General features: G+C 37.6%; 1 protein-coding gene across 1 annotated transcript in view; it reads left to right on the plus strand.

Moving 5' to 3' along the window:
* Positions 1-24,878, plus strand: part of LOC308671923 (lethal(3)malignant brain tumor-like protein 4) — a 42,929-nt gene that overhangs the window by 3,963 nt on the left and 14,088 nt on the right. Inside the window, exons 2-15 of the mRNA XM_081334422.1 lie at positions 8,052-8,149; positions 8,793-8,940; positions 9,525-9,579; positions 11,062-11,150; positions 13,839-13,943; positions 14,455-14,590; positions 15,981-16,072; positions 16,825-16,976; positions 17,771-17,847; positions 20,895-20,980; positions 21,519-21,629; positions 22,424-22,538; positions 22,673-22,772; positions 24,354-24,518. Coding sequence (XP_081190548.1) covers positions 8,109-8,149; positions 8,793-8,940; positions 9,525-9,579; positions 11,062-11,150; positions 13,839-13,943; positions 14,455-14,590; positions 15,981-16,072; positions 16,825-16,976; positions 17,771-17,847; positions 20,895-20,980; positions 21,519-21,629; positions 22,424-22,538; positions 22,673-22,772; positions 24,354-24,518 — 1,472 coding nt within the window. The 5' untranslated portion in view covers positions 8,052-8,108. The remainder of the gene's footprint in view (positions 1-8,051; positions 8,150-8,792; positions 8,941-9,524; positions 9,580-11,061; positions 11,151-13,838; positions 13,944-14,454; positions 14,591-15,980; positions 16,073-16,824; positions 16,977-17,770; positions 17,848-20,894; positions 20,981-21,518; positions 21,630-22,423; positions 22,539-22,672; positions 22,773-24,353; positions 24,519-24,878) is intronic.

Here is a 24,878-nt window from a genome sequence, read left to right on the forward strand (position 1 = left end):
ACATTCAACCAGAGCATTACATATTAGTTACATTTTACATGTCTAACTGGTAACCAACTGCTATAGAACCTTCTATTGTTTCCTTTCATTTTATAGTACAGGCTGATGAACAAATGTTACTTTTATCTATGATTGCTCTACATCTTAGTAATCTTTTAGCAATAATAAAAAGAAGATAACAGACATAAGGGGCATTTTATAAAGTACCTTGTTGATGCAAAAATTAGTATGTCAGTTAAATAATTATATGTGGTATTATATCAGTATTACATAGTCACAGTAATTACTTAAAGGTAGACTCAGAGGTAAGCCAATTTTTATTCACTACTGTCCCTAAAGCCATATGTTATTCGCTAAATAAATAATAACTTAAGCCGTATGAGGAAATTATTTTAAATGCAGTCATTACCATCAACTGGTCTTTTAACATTTTACATAGTATTGTCAAATTTTCTAAATTTAAATGTATATAGAAGGAGGTAATGTATGATATCTTAATGATGAGTATATCTGTTAGCAATTTTTCCTAGCTGCTCCCTAATTTCACATAGTTTATGTTTCTTACTCTGGGCTGAGTATCACACTTGTGGAGGGAGGGGGTGTTTCCTTGGTGCTTTTTGAGCTTGGTTGTTTTTTTACAGATGTTTCATTACCCAAACTAGGTAACATCAGATGATGTTACCTAGTTTGAGTAATGAAACATCTGCAAGAAAACAACCAAGCTCAGAGAACACCAAGGGCCCTTCATTTCAAATCTGAGCTACAAATATTCTTATTAGTTTCATATTCACTTCTGACATAGTGCTACATAGTGACATTCTATTCCATATATTACCACTGATTCTCTGTATTTGTGAGAACTTCAAAAGGTCTTAAATTTCACCTTGAACTAAAGGAGCCATTATTAGATACTTTGACTTTAAATAGCTGCATCAACAATATTGAAGAGAGTAGTAGATTCGTAGCTCTGTGACTTTGGGGGAAATTGATACTTACAGAGGAATGGATCTAACCAGTTTGGGTTTGGCATACTCTGCAAAGTATTAGATGTTTTATTCCTGGTGATCTGCTGAGAACTATATGGAGAGAATACTTGATTCTTCCGAACCTTTCAGTGCTAACTGAAACCACAGGACTTGGTGTCTGTGGAAATTCTCAATTATCCAGATCATGGTTGTCTCAAAGGTGCTTTTCCAAAAGACAACAGGACTTTCTTGTTTTTTTCCTTGAATTTTAGAACTAAAGAAACTTTTTGGATAAAAAGCTAAACGTTTTCAAGGAAAAAAACCCTCAACAGTCCAGCTGCCTTTTGGAAAAGTACTTTTGGGACAGGACTTGATATCGTATCACACCTGTCAGGATTAAAGATATTACAGTGATATCAGTCCTTGATAGTTAGTACTAAATGATTTACATTATAGTGTAATGACTGCAACAGCCACTTACATAGGACAAACAGGCAGAAAACTGGCAAAACACATTCATGAACACCTACTAAGTAGCAGTCAGAAGACATGATGAAAACTCTAATTTCACAATGTATGAACAGACTTGACCATAGCTTCAATTGGGAAACTGACCATCCTAGACCAAGCCAAATCCAAAAAGCTAGGGAATTTCTAGAAACCTGGCACTTTGACAAATTAGCCATCAATAGACACAATATCTACAGACTATGCAAAAGAGACAAAAAGGGAACAGAAAGACCACAACATCTCCCCACCAGCAATCAGCACCTAGATGAGCATAGATTAACTCCAAGATTAACATCAGACCAACCATCAAGTAAACAATACCCCAACTGCCAAGGAAGCCAGCAATAAACAACCCAGCAAAGAACTTCTAACACCACCCCACCAACATTGACAGGGCAAGCCACTAGAATATAAATTGAGAGCAAACCCCACTCCTTATTAGCACTGATGATGTTACCTAGTTTGGGTAATGAAAGGAGAACTTATGGATCTACTGTGTTAACCTTATGCTTTGCTGTCATTAAAGAGAACAGTTACAAGCTAATTGGAGGAACTGTTTGATGGTAACTGAACAAAGTTGTTACATAGATTGAATATCACTAATCATGTATGGATCTTCAGACCAGAGGACCTTTGTGTTTCAAAGGATGTCTTTTTAATTAAAGTGAGTGATATGATGTTCTATCTTCAGACAATAAAAGACATGGAGCCCATACAAATGAAATTATAGTCTGATTTCCCCAAGGTTTTTTCTACCTAGTAGGTGAAATGAATTGGCTATCCATACCTCCTCTCTTGATTAAATGTATTACAGTTTGCAACCAAAAAGTGATTAAGAAATTGTACAAAGGTAGTCATTTTTCATCAGTGTTATTTAAGATAAGGCATATTTTCCAATTCAGTTATTTTCTAGAAAGTAGTTGCATAATTATTGCCACAATAATCCAATAATAGTCCTCATAACATTATGACATGAAACAGCTATTATACCATTAGCAAAGCTGAATAGAGAGAAAACTAGCTCCACACTTTTTTATATCACTATTTTTATATTTATGCAATAATGAAATAAAGGCAGGTGAGTTCAGTATTCTTTAGAACGGTATCTTATAGATTAACCATGCCAGTTCATGCTTGATCAAATTCAATTGGTTCCCCTTATGGGGAAATTAGAAAGTCTGCCAAGGTTGGTTTAGCATGACTTGCAGTTATAGATTAACATAGGAAGATGCATAGAGTAACCGTAACAGATGTCAAATAAGCCCTTATGTCCACACCTTCTGTAGGAGAGACAACACCAGAGAAATTGAACCAAGCATGCTTGTTCATTATTGAAAAGTCAGTAAATAAAATGGTGCCTGAACTGTACCAGAAGAAAGTAGTGGGAAACATCTGCAGTACTGGCAAGCATACTGCATGATGACAACATTTAACTGCCAAAATGACAACCCACATGCTGTGTCATTACACACATGTTGTCATTTACTATTCTAACACCCCTGTGTTCCCTGCTGCATGGAGTCCTGCTCAAATAGAGTACATCTTCACCTTTTATCAAAATCGATTGATAGGTTTGATTGGTCCTCAACTTGATTGAGACCATAATTACAATCATAAGTTTTGGGGGTCATAAGTCGAGGCATCATGTGAACAGATCTGAAGTTATGACCAGTTTTTACTATGGTTGTTAAGTGGTTACTGCACATTAAGATAATTCATATTCCCCAGTGGCCATTTTTTTACCAGAAACTGGACGGTAACGCCAGAAATTGGCAAAAATGTTGCAAATTGCAGTCCTGTGACTGTGTAGGACACTGCAAGTGGCCATAAAAGTGAGCCAGCTGCTAAACACCCAAAATGTGATCACGTGATTGTGGGACGGTCTTAACTATGAAAATAGTAAGTAGCTTTGGGAAGGTCCATCATAACCTCAAACGGTCATGAAGTAACTGGTCATAAGTCAAGGACTACCTGTAGGCCACTTTTGAGTGAGCCTCTGAATTTTAAAGTAATATTTTCAGAGCCAAGCTTCAAGAATTTGAGTGATTAACGTGTTGCCAGGAATGAGAAGTGACATCTCCCCAAAAAGGCTGGAACAGGGATTATTCATAGTAGAGAGTGTAGTGTGTGAGTCAGTGCTTTGCGTACAGATGAGCTTTCACAGTATATCTTTAGAATTTCTGAAATGAATCTAAGGACCATTCTTAGCCAACTATCCGTCTAGCAAGATTTTATTTATGCTGCTTGCTAGCGGTTCTCCAATAGTGTCAAGTTGTAGTATAGAAACAAGTTGTCTAATGTTCTTCTGTTTAGATAGAAAAAAATATTTGCCCTCCTTCATAATTTGCAGACAAAAGGGAACAATGGCTGGGCTAGAATTTATGGATGTCCAGTGTTGGCTCACTATACAACAAATATGAAGTTTCTGGAGACAGGTTTTCTCCTAAGAAATGCATTTTGGTGTTTTTACCCTGAGATAAGTTGTTTCATACCTTTCCAGTTCTTAAATAATACTTAGCTGAGAAGAAGAAAAAATGTGTCCTAAAAACAATTTGTCAGACCAAAAACGTCTCTGATCTATGCTCATAGGTCCTTGCATTGCTCCATTTATGTAGTAAATGGGTTATAGCATGTTTTCCTTGGACTGGCTGGCATGCACAAACTTCTCCCACTGTGCTTTTTTCTGCATTGATAATAGATTTCTGGAAACTTGAAAAACAGTTTTGGCTTTATGATATTCATGGATGTATGATATTGGGAAGGATTGTGGAGTAGTCTGTAGCTCTGAGTAGGTCACAGAATCTGGTTAGAGAACTTGTTCCATGTGTGTTACTTCTTAGCAGCCCCACCTATTGAGGACTACCCCAACTGGACTGTTATTTTACTTGAGGAAGAAGAACAAAATGTTTTGTTTTTCAAATCAAGAATCTTCATTAGTTGTCATGAGGACTGGGAGGAAATGGAAGGATAGGTACTAACAGTTGAGCCTCAATGATGGCAGGATGGTAGGATTGTATTTCTTTGCAGTCACCTACTGGGGAGTTGTGCTTTCATACAGGCAAATTTTCTTATTAGACCCATAAATAGTGTTTCAGATACTGCAACTTGCACTATATTATTTGTTTATTTTACTCTGATAAAGGCTTTTTTAAAAGTAGTATCATTAAGTGCTAAGTAGCATTACAGGATTTTATCTGATGCAGAATTCATTTAGCTATTATGAAATACACGTATCCAATAGATCAGAATACATGTAATTCAGATTGAACTGTAGAGTCCTTGCAAGGTACTCTCTGAGCTTTGCCCTTTGTTTACAGACTTTCCATTAGCTCACTGTGTAACATTGTCAGTGCATAGATGGAGTGTGGGGTTTGCTTCCCTTTTTTTCAATACAGTGCCATAACTTGTTTTGCCAGTGTTGGTGGAGATGTGGTTTTGTTGCTGAGTTCTTTGATTAGGTTACTGTTTTCTGCTTGGTTGTTTGTCTGGTCTTAATCCTGCTTATCTGGGTGATGATTGCTGGAGAAGATATGTTCTGGTTTCCTTCTTAGCTTTTTTATTCTCTTTTTTGAATGGGATGTAAATGTAGTTTATCTCTATGTTATCTACTGATGGCTGATTTCTGCAAGCAAGCAAGCTCAGAGAACACCAAGAATTCCATAACAAAAGTAGAGAGTGTTTCTTCTGACCTCATATTCATGACTGAAGCTTGTAGACCACAGAGAATGACGTTTAAAGTTGGTTTAGGCACATTTTCATAATACCAGAGATATTTAATCAGTTGGTTAATTTAAAGAGTGATGTTGTGATTAGCATAATCTTAAAATAAACAAAATAATATTGTAAGAATGTTCATGATCATCTCCTCCATGTAATTTTATTTTATCTTTATGCATAATTGTGGTGAGGTCAAGATTTTAACACACACATGCAAACCCATGTGCATTCTCTTGTTCCATTAATAAAAACCATTGCATCAGTGTATATCTATTGACTAATAAGTTGTCTGGGCTGCATTTTTCAATAGGATACTGTTATATCAACCTGGGCTGAATCAATTTAATTGTGAAACAAATTCTATAATAATATTTAGTTGCTATATAATTTGGTTAAAACAAAAAAAATGTCTTCTCTTATTTTTCAGGGATTTGCATACTTAGTTTTCTGTCATTTATTTCTGTGTTTTAAAATATGATATGGTCCTTTAAACTTGATAACATGTCTATTGCTGAAGTGGGGTAACATCCAATTAAAACAGATCAACTTGGAATTAATGCACCTTCTTAAATCTCTCATACTGAAAATCACTAGAACTTAATGTTTAACATTGATTAAAAATAATGACTTGGCAGACAATAGCAGATACTAATTAAGTATTAAAAGGAGCCTATGTAGAAATATAAATTATGCAGTAGAAATGTTATCTAAGCTATTTAAAGATAGCTAAATAATTACAACTTATCTGATTCGTACAAAAAAACATTGTTCTTTTCCTTTGGGTTATTACTATATATACTGAAACAGTTTTCCCCAATCTGGAAGATTTCCAGAGGTATGGATTTCTAGTTTTAGAATTTCTCAGCCTCTGTCTTTTCTTAAAATTTTGAGAGCTAAACCCCACACATTTGAAGAGTCCAAGGTAGCATTTTGAACTGTATGAATACAGTTGCATGATATATCAACCTGGACTTCTGAGACCATTTCAATCCACCATATACTGGCAGTCATTTTTCTCTTTCCAGATTTGGATTCCATATACATGATCCTACAAATATGAATATAAATATAAATATGTGTTTATATTTGTAGGGCCATGAGTATGCAGTTTTCTGTCATACCTGCATATGGTTTTGTAGTTTGCTTCATGTTATGCCGATAACATTTTCACCGCGAACACTGAAGCATATTAATATACATTCCCTATGTGTCTATGATACAGTGGTAATACTTTAGAAATTGTTATCAAAATAAAGTTTGCCCTACGTTTCTTTGATGGAAGTGTCTTGTGTACTTCCTTCCAAAATTGTTGGGGATCAGCATAATGGAGGGGGTTGATTAATAACAGATTCCTTTTCCCCCTCCCTCCGCCCCTGCCCTCCACCCGTATGTTTTTGTTTTAGAGACTTTAGGAAATAGATTGGAAAGAGACGTAAGATTTAGCTAATTTTTTTTTTATCTGAGAAAATCTTATTTCTCTCTTTTTAATCTGAGAAAAATCTTGTTTCTCTCTTCTTGAGTAGAGAGAAAATTAAATGACAGGAAATTGGAAAAAAAACAACACCTTTCCTGAATCTGCAGAGAAAAATAACAATTCAGGTATCAGCAGGATCTTTCACAGCCAAGACCTGGCACAGGCATGAAAAAAAATTGGATTGGAGGAAGACACTGGGTAGTGCCACTTAGAGAGCATTTATTTTTTTCTTATTTTATTTATATCCCACCTTTATTATTTTTACAAATTACTCAAGGTGGTCAACATGTCCAACACATCTCTCTCCTATTTTTCTCACAACTCTGTGATATGTGCTGGGCTGGGAAAGAGTGACTGGCGGAACTTGAACTCATAGTCCATATTATTATTTGTGTGAGTGTGTGTGTGTGTGTGTGTGTGTGTGTGAGAGAGAGAGAGAGAGAGAGAGAGAGAGAGAGAGAGAGAGAGAGAGAGAGACTTTTTGAATACACAAGATCATTCCTGACTTAATTTTTCTTGGGGGAACTAGTTTTGGCCTGTCTTTGGCTTTGATTAATGAGACATCTTCCAGAGATATTTTTACTGCTAAGTAATGAAATCTGATCTCAACTCTCGTTTCTCCTGTATCCCCCAAGCCTGTGCTTCAAATTTATATTCTCCTTCAACCTGGGTCTGTACATTTACATAAATGAATGCTTCACTACACCCAAGTTGGAAACCCCTGCTTAGTTGAATATAATTTACTCTTCAGTTCAGATATTGTTATTATTGCATAAAAATAGACTAAAACCAGCTACCATACATGTATTTTATGTTTTAAAAAAACCCGTAACTATAATACATTATTTGTACGGTTACAGTATAGTTACAATATACTCTATCTCCTAATTTTATTAAATATTGCTTGATTTTAAAGGATTCATCTTGGTTAGAAAGAAGCTCTGTAATTCAGTTAAGTGATCACACTTAGTTCAATTACTCATTTATTGAATGTATCCTTAAAGGGCATTTTTAATGAAGTGTCTGTAACAACTGTTAAAGTCTTTTGTTATTCTTTAAAGAATTGTTGCAAAGAATACACATAGTTTTTTTCTCCTCTGAATTTTTTCAGTGTAAATGAGCGTCCTGAGGCGTTTAACACATTTCCAGGCCTCTCATCTCAGAAGTTCTTCCACAATTAATATATCACCCATACGTCAGCTGTTTGTGGTTTGGGCTTAGGTATGAGTGGCATAGCATTTTGATTAAAATCCATGGTGATATATTCAGTTGCTGGAGATTCTGAGATTCGATTAATGAATGGCTGAAAAAGCAGAGAGGGAGTTTGTTACATAATAAATATTTGAAGTATTTTTTTTTTCATCGGTGACTGTTGGATTTTGCAGAACCCAAAGACAGGAATCGTTCTAGACCAGAACTCAAAACTCACCCGTCCGGGAGAAATGGAGAGCTTTGAGAATTCTCATCAGGAGATTAAAGACAGGTGATGCCTTTTGCTTGTTTTCTTTGTTTCATTAAAATACATCTCAACATGGATGTAGTCTTGGGCATAATCTGCATTTACAGGTAGTCCTCGACTTATCACAGTTCATTTACTGACCAAACTGGAAAAAAGTGACTTAAGACCTTTTTTCAAACTTACAACCATTGCAGTGTCCCTATGGTCACGTGATCAAAATTCAAACACTGTTCAATACTAGCCTTTTAGAAATGATTTCCGCAGTTCAAAAACTGTGGATGTGAAACCCCCCCCCCCTTTCATCCCCTTCTTTCTTTTAAAGAGAACTTTCCAACATAGATGTGCTCCGTACTGTCATTTGGTCTTTTAATACAGAAGGATACAGGTAGTCCTCAACGTAGGGCTACAACTGAGCCCAAAGTTTCTGTTGTTAAGTGAGACATTAGTTAGGTGAGCTTTGCCCCATTTTACGACCTTTCTTGCCACCGTTGTTAAGCGAAACACTGCAGTTGTTAAGAGAGTAACAAGATTGTTGCAAATCTGGCTTCCCCATTGACTTTGCCTGTCAAAAGGTCGCAAAAGGTGGATCACGTGATCCCCGGGACACTGCAGCCAACATAAATATGAACCATGTTTTCTAAGTGCATGTAACTGCATGTTTTGATAGACTGTCTAAGGACAATAGCACCAGCTGTGGAAAACAGACAAATAACAGTCAGCTACGTGAAACTGACAGACCCTCCAAACGGCTTCGAAGGAAAAGAAAGCTGCTTTTAGATTCTGAAGAGGAAGAAGAAAATGCAGACAAGGAGGAGGTAAGTAGTAAATGTGATTTCTTTAACTGAAAGAGTAGCCAGAAGGCTATAATGAAACTTTGAGTGATAAGGATTTACCACGTAAATTCAATCAAGCCTTTTATATTTATAATATTTTTAGAGCTGTTATTTATTGTGTCAAACAAACCAAACCAAAATATACACGTTGTATACATTATAAATACGACAACATTGTGATTTTACATTAAAACAAAAGGGAACAAACAAGATTATGGGAAATCTTGCTTCTTTGCTCTTTTATCAGAAAAAAATATGTTGCAAAATCAGATTTTTAAAAGTAACACATACCACCATTTCACTACTGGAAATTAGAAATTAGTTGACATGTTGAAATTTAGCATTCAGAGAATACTACTGCACTAGAAAGTGGTTATTTGCTCTCAATGGCAGATAATATATATTTAATATATAATATATTTAGTTTATTTGCTTCATTTAGATACAGTGTATCTGCTGGTAGTTTAAAATACTAAGCAAAAAATAAATATTGCAAAAGAGTGAAAATGACATTCAACTACATATGAAAAATGTCAGTGTATTTTCATCTGTCTTGTGTTATCTAGGAAAATAATAAATTGAATCTGAAAAACCGCAGGAATGCCAAATCAATGAAGCAAGGTAAGGGTGCAAAACTGATCTCTAATTGTTCCATGATAAAATGTTGCTATAAATTTAGTACTTTGGCAACCTCTTTAGTACTTTAGTACTTTAGTACTTTGGCAACCTCTCTAATAACCCAGTGTACTAATGTTACAAAGAACATTCTTATCAATTTTACACTTAACTATAAAGTCCATGAAATGTATTGCTTGTAGTCCTTAAAACCATTCATTTAGTGGCCATTCAACATTACGACATTGAAAAAAGTGACTTATGACCATATCTCATCCTTATGGCCATTGCACATTGCAGCATCCCCATGGTCATGTGATCAAAATTCAGACAATTTGCAACTGGCATATATTTATGGATTGCAGTGTCCCAGGATCATGTCATCACCTTTTGTGACATTTTGACCAGCAAAATCGATGGGGAAGCCAGATTTACTTAACAATCGTGTTACCCACTTAACAACTGCAGTGGTTCACTTAACAACAACAGTGGCAAAAAAGCTCATAAAGTGGGGCAAAACTTACTTAAACTGCCTTACTTAACAACAGAAATGTTGAACTCAAGGACTACCTATATTAGGAGGGCCACAATATTGGAACATTTCATGTCATCCGGCCATGGTCACCGCCCCGAGTCCTTGGAGAGGGGCGGTATATAAATCTAATAAAATAAATAAATAAAATAAATGGTCTCTTCTGTGAACTCTAGACTATATATGCAGTCGTATGTCCCCCTTTCCTCCAAGTTACCAAAATTGTTGATTTACAGTCTCAGGCCCATCAAACACAAGTGCAAAGTTTGAAATACAGAAAAAAAATCCAAACCTGAAACCAATAGCCATTGCTGGAAACATGGCCCCACTTTACAATAGTTGTCCAGGTTAAATGTTGCCGAAGGAAGTTTGTAATTTGTTGATGAGAAAGACAACTAAAATTTCTGATAATTTGATTTATGAGTCGGGTGATAACAATGGGCAGTGTAATAATATATAAATTGTACATATAGTAACATATTCCTATTTACTTGTGTGTAACTTCCATTCCAAAGAATTTAATTCTGTGTGTGTGTGTGTGTGTGTTATATACATATACATATATATATATAATGAATTTGTGTTGTAAATGTGATAAATGAGAAGATTTGTGAATCCCCTTTAAAAAAGGGATTTAGTGTGATGAGAAGGTTAAGCTAATCCAATCAAATATTTGCATGATGAGTAGAATAATATATATATAACCCTCTGATCGATACATAGTTGTTCATTTTTAAAGATGATAATACCAAAACGGTACAATGCATTTCTACATCACATCGCAAGGTGTAACTGTTATATACATTTTGATCACAATTTTGCACACAAACACATAAGTACATTATGACAAGTGTTCTACCACTTGTTCTACATTACTCCTTCCATGGTTGTTTGTGGTTCCATACTCTTGTTTCCCAGAAGCAATTTTTTTTCTCAATCTATCTTTGATTTCTCAGCTGTTCCTGCAAAGAAGAACACGTGGAACTGGATGACATACTTAGAAGAAGAACGAATGCCAGCTGCCCCCTTAAAACTTTTCAAAGAGGTTTGTAATCTCTTAGATGTTTTCTTGTGGATATTGAACACAGGTAGTCCTCGACTTACAATTATTTGTTTAGTGACTGTTCGAAGTTACAACAGCACTAAAAAAAGTGACGTATGACTGTTTCCACACTTAAAACCATTGCAGCATCCCCGCGATTACGTGATCAGAATTTGGCCACTTGGCAGCTAGCATGTATTTATGACTGCAGCACCCCAGGGTCATGTGATCACCTTTGGTGATGGAATATTCTGAATATCCCGGGATGCCGATACGCACAGCCACTCGGTCTTGTCAGGGTTGGGTCGAAGCCTGTTCCTCCCCATCCAGACCCGAACCGCCTCCAGGCAACGGGACATCACATCGAGGGCATCACTCGGGTGGTTTGGGGTCAAAATAAAAAGCTGGGTATCATCAGCGTACTGATGATACCCAACTCCAAAGCCACGAATGATCTCACCCAGCGGTTTCATGTAGATGTTGAACAGGAGAGGCGAGAGGACCGACCCCTGAGGACCGACCCCTGACTCCACAAGCGAGAGGCCTCGAGGTCGACCTCTGCCCCCCTGCCAACACCGACTGCGAACGTCCCAGGAGATAGGAGGAGAACCACTGAAGAACTGTGCCTCCCACTCCCAATCCCCTGAGACGCCGCAGCAAGATACCATGGTCGATGGTATCGAAAGCCGTGTGTGTGTGTGTGTGTGTGTGCTTTATTGTGCATCTGGCTTGTTAAAGGGGTAATATGTGAATTAACCATTGTAAGCAGTTTAATCTTCACATTTAATTTTACCCACAACCCCTGTTTTAATTTGTGTCTATGAAATTGCTCAACACCAGTATCATATCTCAGCCAGCAACTGTGGAAAGCTAGTTTTTAGCTTTCGTAATTAGCATAGTGCTGACATTAATTGGTCCTTGACTTTTAGCATGTTGTAGATTATCTTATTAAAAAGTAATCATTACAAGTGAGGGTACAAGTAGCAGCCAATTGCCATATCTAATAATATGCACAAAACCAAATCGTAGAAAATGTGAACATAGCATCTTTCCTGTCCATGCTAAATTATTTCAGTTTCTTCAAATAAAATGGAGATAATAGAAAATACACCATTGGGAAGATGCTTGATCTGAACCATATTTCACTCCCAGTTTTATATGTAAAGCTCAGCTTCTTAAAGGAATTTTCAAAAATATATATTTAATTTTCCAGTTGTTTTATATTGCTATTTTATGACATTAAAACCTGTCCGGAGTCATTTGATAGTGAGATGGGCAGCATATAAATTGAATGAATGAACAAATGAATGGGCAAGATTTTAAAAAGTCTTCCAGCTGTCAGTAGAGTTTTATTTACTGTTTGTCTGAATCCAAATTTCAGAATAATATTGTCTCTTGGTCTGATGTTTCTCCAGGTTAGATTCGGAAGTTCAATTCAGGCACTGTATCATATCATGCTGTGCGCTAACTAAAATTTATGACACGAAGTTATGGTATCCAAGTGTATAAGAGTCAAATTAAGCATTATAGCAATTTGCCTCCATTTTCCCCTGTTCTATTTAACTCCTTAGGTTTATTTCCATCTCCAGAGTGTAGCAGTCTCTGAGTCCAGGTGGTCCTCAACTTACAATCATTCATTTAGTGGCCATTTGAAGTTACAACAGCACTGGAAAAAGTGACTTATGACCATTTTTCACACTTACTACCATTGCAGTATCCTCGTGGCCACATGATCAAAATATGGATGCTTGGGAATTGGTTCACATTTATATTGGTGGCAGGGTCCCAGGGTCACGTGACCCCCTTTTGTGACCTTCTGACAAGCAAAGCGAATGGGGAAGCGTGTTACTAATTTAACAACTGCAGTGATTCACTTAAGAACTGTGGCAAGTAAGGTCATAACATGGGACAAAATTCATTTTAACAACTGTCTTGCTTTGCAACAGAAATGTTGGGCTCAGTTGTGGTTGTAAGCTGAGGATTAGCTGTGTCATAACAGCAATCTGTGGTTTATCAGTTAAGAAATGAACACTCCAAGGGTTGTCATAAAGGGTGGTCATTATTATTTTAGACCAGAAGCACAAGTCTGTCAACTCAAACACTGCACTGATAATTAAACTTTAAAAAGGTAAAGGTAAAGGTTCCCCCACACATGCGTGCTAGTCGTTTCCGACTCTAGGGGCCGGTGCTCATCTCTGTTTCAAAGCCGAAGAGCCAGCGCTTGTCCGAGGACGTCTCTGTGGTCATGTGGCCGGCATGACTAGACGCCAAAGGCGCACGGAACGCTGTTACCTTCCCACCGTAGTGGTCCCTATTTTTCTACTTGCATTTTTACGTGCTTTCGAACTACTAGGTTGGCAGAAGCTGGGACAAGTAACAGGCGCTCACTCTGCTACGCGGCACTCGGGATTCGACCCGCCCAACTGCCGACCTTCTGATCAACAAGCTCAGCGTCCTAACCCACTGAGCCACCGCGTCCCTTATTAAACTTTAGTAATCCTTAATTTCTATAAACATCTTACTCCCACATAAAAAACAAGAAAACATTAAAAAAGTCAAGCTTAATTATAGAAAAGGTATACTATACGCTGGATATTCCTGCTTCATTTTCTTGTTTTCCCCACAGAGTATTGACATTGCAACAAGGAGTTTGTTAGGTCTACAATAATATTTTATTTATTTCTAATGTAGTCTCAGTCCTTTCCACAAAACAAAAATGGATTTAAAGTTGGAATGAAGCTTGAAGGACTGGACCCAGAACATCCATCTTTATTTTGTGTTCTTTCTGTTGCTGAGGTACTGGTTTGACTTTCTAAAATAATGAAGAAAATAACTGCAAGAAAGATGGAAAGCATGTCAATGATCAGTTAATTAACTCTGGCTGAAGTTAATGAAATGCCGACAGTAAGGCATGCTTTTTAAAAAACATTTTAATATACTGTATATATTGGCCATGTTGATAGGCATTGGTAAATGAGTATCGGTACCTGAAAAGATATTGACAGGTATGGCCAACAATCTGAACATCTTTAATTGGCGTTTTATACAGTCCTTTTTTTTAATAGAGGCTTGTGCATACTAGTGTTACTTTCATTATATATAGATGCTTGAGTTCTACTAAGTAAAGGGTGCAAAACAGTGTCTGAACTGTAGCACCAGCAATATATTAATATAATTAATACAATTAATGCGTCCACTATTAAAAGTTAATCATGTTGAAAATGAAATAGGAGCAGAATTTTTTTTAACACGGGCTTTTTTGTGTGTTTTGCAAAAGTAACAACCTTGCATTTGTGGTTGGTTGTAGGTGCAGGGATACCGAATGCGGTTGCATTTTGATGGTTATTCAGAATGTTACGACTTCTGGGTTAATGCTGATTCAACAGATATCCATCCTGTTGGCTGGTGTGAAAAAACAGGCCACAAGCTGCTCCCTCCTAAAGGTATGTGTGTGTGTGTGTGTGTGTGTTTGTGTGTGTTATATAGTTTTATATTAATAAACATTCTAATCAGAGATGGGACTTTGAACTGAATCCAGTTTGCTTAATCTGCCTATTTGAACTACAGAGCCTCTTGTGAATGAAATCTTTCAGGAAAATAATTTATTTCTATGTTGATCATCTTGAGGTGCAATTTTCTCCATGTTGTGATGACAGGAGTGGACACATCTCCTTTTTTTCCAAAGAACAATATATTCCCGTTTTCTACAAACTGGGAGCTCTGCTCTTTTTTGAACTACAATCTGACCAAGGCTTGTTTCTGAGAAATTTCATTTCAATTAATAGTGCTTGAACCAAGTAATGGCTTTAATGAACAGACTAGCTAGCCTAATGTTAAAGCACTGAATTGGTTAAAAAAGGAAAGAAGTGAGGTCCATCCTGACACCCACTTTGCATTATAGCCCCAGAATATAGATTTTTCATGAAAGATTAACTACATTTTTCTTCTGTGTTTACATGGCTTTGAATCAGTGTTGACTTCTGGTGATTGCCTGGACTACTCCCTGCAGTGTTCTTGGCAAGATGTTGTGAAACAATTTGCCATTACCTGCTCCCTAGGGTTGAGAGAAAGAGACTGGCCCAAATTCACTCAGCTGGATTTGTGCTATCATGAAAATAAACGATTAGTTTTGTTTTGTTCTGAGGAATATATATTGGAGAATCTAATGGGAAGTAAAGCTTACATGTCATCACATTCTTATTTAAGAAATAACACATGTTTTTTCCATTAAAGTTGAGCATTAGTAATGTTAAATAATTGGAACTTCTTTCAGTGATACATAATTTAACAGATGAATTCTAATTTTTTTAAAATTTTTAATCCCATTTATATCCCGCCCTTCTCCGAAGACTCAGAGCGGCTTACAATCTAAAGCACAAATCAATGTGCTTAGCAATAGCCTTCATTCTATGTATATGCCTGCTTATTAGGGCTTTCGCCCCCCCCCCCCAAGCGGCATTATTACAAAGTCAGCTTAATTGCCCCCAACAATCTGGGTCCTCATTTTACCTACCTCGGAAGGATGGAAGGCTGAGTCAACCTTGAGCCTGGTGGGATGCGAACCTGCACTAATTGCAGGCAGCTGGTGTTATTCAGTACCTATTTTGTTTCACAGAGATTTCAGAATTTTCAGATGAATGACTCACAACTGCACTAATACGTAAGAAAAAGGAGAAATATTTATGGAAGCCTGGAGACACTAATTGTTCAACAAACACAGCTATTGTGCAGATTTCAAATACTTCCCATACTGTTTCTAAGTCTGAGAAAGCAGCATATGCCATGCCACAGGCTTTTTATCAAAAAATCATTTTTTTTTCTTTCTTTGTCTAGGTTACAAAGATGGGGATTTTAACTGGGCTTCATACTTGAAGACCTGCAAATCTCAGGCCGCCCCCAAAAATCTTTTCAAGATCCTAAGCACAGTGAGTAGCAACTCCAGTTTCTAGTTGTGTCTTTCGAGTCCTTTCTAAAACAGGTATCAAGGTGCCTTCAGCTAATACTTAGAACTGAAACAAAACCACTGAGAAAGAGGGAAGCAAAATGAGATAGGAACTATTATCTCTCACGTTATACTTAGAATTCAGAGTTTATTGCCTGTATTTGTTTGTTTAGAATTCAGAGTTTATTGGTTTGCATTTATCAGAGGAGTAAATTAGCCAAGCACAGCTGGCACAGAGTAGCTTGCTTTTTATCTCCTATGTTAACCCGGTTCACAGACCCTCCGGCATTTGTTCAGTGTTTGAGCTGAAAACATTTATTGATTCATGTTCCTGCTGCTCATCTGAATATCTTTTCTAGTTGCACAGCTGGTGTTTTTCAGGTATTTTGGTTCCTTTGGTGTCTACTCTGTCAAGCAGGCACATTTGTTCACTCATATATTGTACCACCTTAGCCAATCCTTTACATTTCGGTGATCTTTTTAATTGTGCATTCGGAGTTTCACAACTTTAGGAAGACTTACGATCAAGGTCACACATCTCACGGAGCCAATAGTTAAATTATGATTTCTTAAACAAAATACAATTCCCACAACCTAGCCAAAATCAGACATGTCCTATTTTGATTTAGAATCTTATGTGAATCCAGCAGTAAGATCAGATTTTCTTCAGTTCAGTGGAGATTTAAATACATCTGATGGCAATGTTTTTTTTTCCTGTTTTCTCCTATCCATTAGCCAGTCACACCTTCTGGTTTTCGGGTGGGCATGAAGTTAGAGGCAGTAGACAAAAAGAATCCTTCCCTGATGTGCGTAGCCACCATTGCAGACATGTTGGATAATCGACTGCTAGTTCATTTTGACAACTGGGGTGAAAGCTATGATTACTGGTAAGAACAAGAATTCGTTACATTGGTAATGGGATATTTGCCCAGGAACTGCAGAATGTAAAATCATTTGGAGATAAGGAAACCTCTGGAGCCAGTTCTATATTCATTTGCACCCAGCTCTACTCATCATTCAGTTTGTTGAAGTTCTGATTGTAAGCCCATGTTGAAATATGTGCTGCATTCCCTCCAGGTAAATATATATTTGGACCATGTAGCGCATCTACAGATTATAACAAATAAAGAATTAAAATCTAAATTTATTTTGGTAAAATGTAGAAATATAAATTCAAACCATATAGCTTACCATGTATGAGATAATACAGGAATATACAACTTACCGATAGAGGAGAATATTTGTAGCTCAGCGTTGAACTGTGGGGTCCTCGGTGCTCTCTGAGATTGGTCTTTTTCTTGCAGATGTTTCATTCCCAAACTAGGTTACATCATCAGTGCATTGACGTACTGCAAGAAAAACACTAAGCAGAGACCATCAAGGACTCTATATACAATGTAAATTGCCTCAAGAATCTGTGTGACAGGTGTTTGGGAGTATAAGGGGTAAAATGAGTGCTTTAACTTTCTGGAAGTCTACTTTTCAGTTAAAGTTCTCTATATTCCATAAATACAAAAGAAAAAAAAATCACCCCAGCTCTGGATTACCATTTATGGATCTTGAAGGCTACAAAAGCGATGCCATTGGCCTGCCCTATTGCATCCTTGATATTAAAGTTCAGCATAGAAACATTAGGCCAAGTTTGCATAGCTATATTTCATCATGTATATCTTTGGTGCAGGTGTGATGCAAGTAGTCCATATATTCGGCCTGTTGGTTACTGCCAAGAAACTGGATCTGCCTTAACAACACCAGCCGGTAGGTTAAAAGCACATCATTTTCAGTCACTATGAAAATATCTGCGAGGAATATTAATATTATCATGTTATGAGGCTTATTTCAGTCACACTGAGGAAGTCCTACTTACTTTTACTGCATGTTCTACCAATATTTTTGGAAACTATGTGTCCCAACCAAATTCTGAATCCTTGGAATACTGGACAGAATTTGACTCTTCTAAATTGTCCAGGGGTTTCAGCAGAAATGGATTAACAAAAGTATTTATTATACAAGGAGAATGTGGGACCTGAATATTTTCTTCAAAAGAGCAGGACAAAGAGAACAACTGACTTTTTCCATTAAGTTCTTCAGATTTCCTGGCACAGTTTGCTTAGAAGTTTAACTGATTCTTACTTTGTTGCTTGCCATATTCTGCAGATATTCCATCATTCCATCCTGTAGTTGTCTGATTTGGTAATGACTGGAGTGCTAATCTCACTTAATCTTCTAGTAAGACTAGAATACTAGAAGGATGCTAGGAATAATTAGTGGTTCAAGAATAAGGGGCAAGCAAAGAAAACGCTGGCTTGATACCATCAAAGCTGATACAAAGATGAACATCCAAGAATTGAAAGAAGCTCTTGCTTGACAGGGTAGCATGGAAAGCACTTGCCTATAAATTATGGGATGTAAATTATATAAAATCACCAAGAATCAGATATGACTGAATGGTTAATGCTACTAGTATCTTGTCAATAGGGAATTCCTTCTAAAATACATTAGATGCTGCTATTTCATTGTTTACTTTTTCCATCTTGGTTTGATCTTCTTTCAGTCAGTTACTATCTGTCCATTGGCAGCTTTGAACTTCAAGCTTGAAACCTCCTACTGAGTTCAGAAATCTTTTGGAATATATTTTTTTTTCATTTTCCAAGTTTGTTTCCGTCTTTTTATATCTTTACAAATGTCATTATATTCTTCTAGTCTCTTCTAACACTTCTTTGAAATTCTTTTAAGTTCCTTCCTAAAGATATTTCTCTTTCTTGTCTTTGGTTCTGACTCTGCTTACTTCTGTTTCTTGATCTCTTATTGTTTGATTTCATGCCACATGTGTTCTGGTTTCCACTCAGTGAATTCCTGTAGTTTTCTATAAAAGTAGTTCCTGATAATTTCCTTGAAAATGTTAACTCCAGATCATATTGTGGAAGGTAACTTTCTTCTTCCACTTTAACTTGACTTAGAAATTTGCAAAGGAGCAGTTTGATCTCTTCCACAGTCAGCTCCTGACTTTATCTTTGTTAATTTTTTTCCACCTTCTTCTACCAATATTGTAGTTAATTTTCTTCTCCATGTTGTTTTGGTTGATTGAAAACTATTAGCAATGAATAAATTATTGGTTTGGCAGAAACGGGTAAATTCTCCTTTTTTCATTTCTATTTCCCAGGCACTTACTCCAAATACATTTTTCTCCTTGCTTTTTCTCAGTTTAGCATTCCAGTCTCCAATCACAAGCAACATATAATATAACAGGGTTGTTGTTATAAGGAAAACAGGAGGAGGGAGAAGTATTATGTATGTTCGCCTCCTTGAGTTAAGCTGTAAGGTAGTAAACGCAGGATAAAAATCAAATAAATAAATATCTTGCTTGTTCTGTGAATTTCAAATTGAACTTGATTGTAAAACCTGTCAACAAACTGATCTTCGGCTTCAGCAGGTGAAGCATGAACCTGGATAATAATTGCATCAAAGGTTCACCACCGTGAAGTCTGTACAATGTTATAGAAGCACTGAGGACACTCTGTCCTTGAGATACCCTTCCAGAGTAGGAAAGCAATTGTTTTTCATGCCCTGAGTAGTAAATGATCTTTTTAACGGAAAGTGTCCACTTCCAGTCCATTTCAATTTGCTGATGTCTAAGAATCGATATTCCATTGATTCATTTCATCTTTCACCGTATTGAACGTTTCCATGTTCGTGCTGATTTGTTGGTTGATCACGTGGTTGGTTGGTTGATACAATTTAAAGGCATCCAACTCCCAGCGAATCTTACGTTTCCTGTTCCTACTGTTCTGTCTCAGCCTACGTGAGTACTTTCTCAACTGCTTTACTGTTTGACACCCCTGCGCTAAACCAAGCTTAACTCTCGGCCATGACTAAAATGGTCATCTGCCACCATTATCTTACAATGTTGCTGTCTGATATAAGTGCTTTAACTGGGCAGCTAGGATGAATGACCTTCACACCTTGGGTAACCTTGCTTGATTATAAACTGTTGGCATACACTTTCCACATTCTTTGCTCCTTGTCCCAGAAAGACACCCTCCCCCCATCCTACCTGCCATGATGAGCCTAGAATAACTTGAAAGGGAATTCACTTGGGAGTTTTAAATATAATTACTTCCTAAAAGATCGTTAAAAACTATTGCTAGTTGCACTGTTTGGTGTAGAGAGTACCTACTTAAGACCATCTTTAGAAATCCAGCTGTTATAGAAAGATAGTGGTGGAAACTCCTTGTCAACTTCTTGGCATTTGTCACGCTACTTCTCTTGTTGCTCACTGATGTATGTCAGAAGCCCAACAGCTTAATATGCAACACTACGGTGGCCTCTCCATATCAGAATTGGGATTGATTTGTGTTCTTATTTTCTCTCTTACTCTCTTTTTTACCTCGCACTCTTATTTCTCCTGACAAACTATAATTTATAGCTGTGGAGGAGGAAGTATGAAAATCAGCCTCTGTTGCAGATGCAGTGGCAAGCGAATGGTTTGCCAGAAAAAGGGAGACATTGGGAAGCATAGGGAGGGAGAAAGTATGTTTGAATACAAGGTTCATTTGTGTAGTTGCAAAGTGGAAGCTTACAGTAACTGAAACAAGTGAACAATTGCATAATGAATGTGGTTTTATGATGTTATTTTACTGCTTAAGTTGTTTTGCTCTATGGCTGCAATTCAGCTAAGCTAACGCAAGTCACGCGTAATGTATGCATGTGATCTCAGAAGCTCAGTTCTTATCATAGCCATCCAATAATTAATTACTCTTGCAAGGATAGGAATAGACTAAGGACCATCTGAAATCTCTTTACAGAATACAAAGATTTCAAAAGCTTCTCATGGGAGAAATACCTGGAAGAAACTGGTTCTCAGGCAGCACCAGCAAGAGCATTTAAACTGGTTGGTCAAGATTTTTTCTGTTTTTTTTCCCCTTTATATTGAATGAACCGTATCACTGAATGATGTAATTGCATTTTTGTACTATCTCCTAAATAACCATGGTTGAGGCACATTTATTTTGATTATGATTGTCATCATTGTTATCAACTTCCCTATCACATTAAAAATATCTAGATAAATTAGGTGGCAATCTTGGCCTTAAATGCCAGATACTAATATAACACACATGCCAGAAAAGAAAGTTGGAAGCACTGGTTTCCGCAATGGAACAAGCTAATTTGTTGTGACATACAAAAATGAGAATTGAATTCCCATATTCAGAAATAACCCAACTGCATGCAACAGCAAATTGCAGATAAATTAAAGCAGAAGATAGACATTTTCAATCTTTTCTTCAAATGTGTGATGGAGAGATGGGGCATTGCCCCCTCCTTGTTCCATTAATGCTACGATGTAATGAAGTCCTCAGATATGCCCTTTAAATGATATAGGTATCATCCTTAGTTGCCTCTGACTCCATATATAATTTATTTTATAGCGCCCAGCTCATGGATTTCAGACTAACATGAAACTAGAAGCTGTAGACAAAAGAAACCCCATGCTAATTAGAGTGGCAACCATAACTGAAAAGGATGACCATCGTGTCAAGGTATGTATCCTGTTCAAATAGAAGTAGTGAACCTCATAAAAATATCCGAATAATTGGAAAGTGAAACCCGGTTTTACTTTCATTCTTCAGGTGAAGGTGAACTGTAAAAAGTCAAAGCCAATCAGACTTGGTTATTTGGGTGGGGAGGGAGTAGGGCCTGAGAGCTGGAAAAGAAAGTAGAATTTGCTTTGAATTTGTTCTCCAAGGAACTTAACGTTGGGTTTATTTCTGTTGCTGAGCCAGGGAAGTAATCAAGCAGTGAATTAGTCTGGAATCATTACATAAGCACATAAAGGCAAGGTCCAACCCCCCCTTGAATTCTATTGAACCTTATCTAGTCTGGTCCAGGAACAAATTGCCAGTCTGGGAAGATTCCTGTGAAATAGGCATTGAGCAATAAAGTAGGTAATTGAACTCCTCACATGAGGATCTGGTTTTTCACACCTGACAATTTCTATACCATGAGGTTCAGTGTGCAAAAAACCTACAACTTTATACCGTTCCTTCAGTTACAGTGACAACTCCGACATTCCTATGTTGCAAATGGGAAGGAATCTGAAGGCATGGAACTGTAGTGATATAAAGGCTAAATCTAGTAATCTAAAGAGCTACTTCTATAGTTTATTATTATTCAGTTATTGATTGTCAAAGTCAGATAGGGACAGCTCAGGTGGACTAGTCTGGAGCCAACTGAGTGCCGTTGTAACTCCAAACCTGTCAACAAACAAAGGATTGTACATTGTACTACCTATTTAAGTGAACTTTATTATCCCTTTTTAATCTGCTTTATTAAGATACACTTTGATGCTTGGGATCATGCCTTTGATTTTTGGGTTGATGCTGACAGTCCAGATATTCATCCCATTGGTTGGTGTGCCAAAACTGGACATGCCTTGCAACTTCCACCAGGTAAGGGGAGAAATATTGTTATTGTTTTTCTTACCCCTTCTGGATCTTGTAATTTTTTTAAAAAAAAAAAGACTGAAACAAGGTCAGTTATATTATATCATATTTATATTCCTGAACTGACTTTGTTTTTCTAGGGATTGTCAATGCAGCAATGCCAGCAGGACAAGTATGCCCTACTCCTGGTTGTCAGGGATTGGGTCACGTCAGGGGACCCAGATACGGAACTCATTACACGTATGTATTCCTGAAAGTTATAGGGCAGGTTTCCAGAGGAGTGTTGTTATCTCCTGTATTTAAAACAGCACAGCTTCAGTCAACTGTGAATACAAATGCGGATTTTAGTTCTAAAGTGTTGTGTTGTAGCTCCCTCTTGTGCTTTGTATTTGGCTTCCCTCGGCCACCAGGCAAATACTTTTAGCGTGATAGAAAAGCAGCATCAAAATCGGTCTACCTGTTGGAGCGATTCACGTGATTGTTTACTAGCTCGAAAAATTTAAAGTTGCAAAGTGGTCTTCTCTTAGTTATTCCAAGAGGTGGGGGAAAGCTAGAATGGCTCAAAACAATATCCCTTATTTGTCCTTGCTTTTCCCATCTACCCAAATAATAGAGAATTGTTCCTTGCTTTAGAGAAGAAGCAGTGTGTCACAAATTCTTCTCTGATGATAGTAATATGCACTGAAATACTAGAGGTGGAAAATATATTCCAGATTTTGGTTGAGTATGTATTGTCTGTGGTGTGTATTTGTGTGGAGAGAGAGAGAGAGAGAGGGAGGGAGAGAGAGAGAGAGAGAGAGAGAGAGAGAGAGAGAGAGAGAGAGAGAGAGAGAGAGAGAGAGAGAAAACACACCAAAGTTTGTGTAGCAATTTTTTAAAAAGTCCAGCAGATGGATGACTATGAATATAAGAGATCAGTCTTGAGGAACTTGGATTCTTTTATGTTCAGCATGGAAAACTTGCTGATGGCTATCTCCTGCTCCTGTCTTCTAAACTTTTTCAAAGTCACTTGTTAAATCATTATTCTCTTCACTCTTCATGCATGCAGCCTCTAGCTAGACCTTTGGATGCTCTATTCCAAGGGTCTCCAACCTGTGGGCGGTGGCCCACTACCAAGTTGTGGCCTCTTGGCCACTGGACCATGTGAAGAGATGGCCAGTGCGTGTGTGCACTTCCCCCCCCCACACACACACTTGGGCTAGTGCCACTCCGAGCATCCCGCCGGCGCTAGCACCGCCTTGCCTCTGAGCATCCTGCTGGTGCTAGCACCACTTCGCCCCCGAGTGTCCTACTGGCACTAGCACCACCCTGAGCGTCCCGCTGGCGCTAGCTCCACCTCATCCCTGAGTGTCCCGCTGGCGCTAGCACCATCCCATTGGTGCCACTTGCGCGGCCCCATTTGCGCACACGCTCTTGGTGTGTGTATGTGTGCGTGCGCGCGTAACGGTGCCTGCCTCCCTTTCTGGGCCGCCAAACCAAAAAGGTTGGTGACCTCTGCTCTATTCCATGCAAGGTTTTGCTTTTATTTAATATTGTTCCCAGCTCTGCCAGATTCTCAGCGTTCCTAAACAGCCCTTGTTTTGTTTTCTTCTCACTAGGTCTGAAAACATCCTTCTCTCTGTAGAATTTCTTATTTAGTAAACAATTCAATTTCCTCCCAAAGCTGTGTTTTCCTAGCAACCCTGCTATTATTTTGCTCTTTCAGGGTTGATGTGTTATACTAGCTTGTCTATTTAATGTAGCGTTCTGTAAAGAAGAAGAAGAAGAAAAAAATCGGCAACATTTTTTTGCTATGAAAATGTTGTTTCGCTTTTGACGTAGGTTAATTGGCTGCCCTTATTCCGAAACCAGCCGCACCAAGGAGGGCTTGTTGCAGGATCGCCTTGGTGGAGAAAAACCATCTCCTAGTAGCGCTGCTGCCAAACCCAAGAAACCTGACATCTCTGTGCAACTTACAGATTTGCAAGAAGATTCTCCACTGTCCAGGTGAAGCTGCAGATTTGCACCCTAAGACCTGTTTTAATGTTGGCCTTGTTTATTAAGCTTTTATTTGGTCTGATTACCGCAAAAGGTTTTCACCATTTTGCTGGCTTTTATTCTCTCATGTCTGTAAATTTGGTTTGTAAAGTTTGGCAAAACTTTCTATACCTTTGAGCTGGATTTATTTATTTATTTATTTATTTATTTATTTATTTATTTATTTATTTATTTATTTATTTAGTGGCTCCGTTATTCTCTGTGCTTCTCTGACATTTGATAGGAAGTACAATACAAGTGTAGCTGGGGAAACTGAAATGGGGCAAAGCAGTGGTTCTCAATCTGTGGTCTCCAGATCACTGGAGGGGG

Source organism: Vipera berus, assembly GCF_964194415.1.
Source record: "Vipera berus genome assembly, chromosome: 9".
Lineage (NCBI taxonomy): Eukaryota > Metazoa > Chordata > Lepidosauria > Squamata > Viperidae > Vipera > Vipera berus.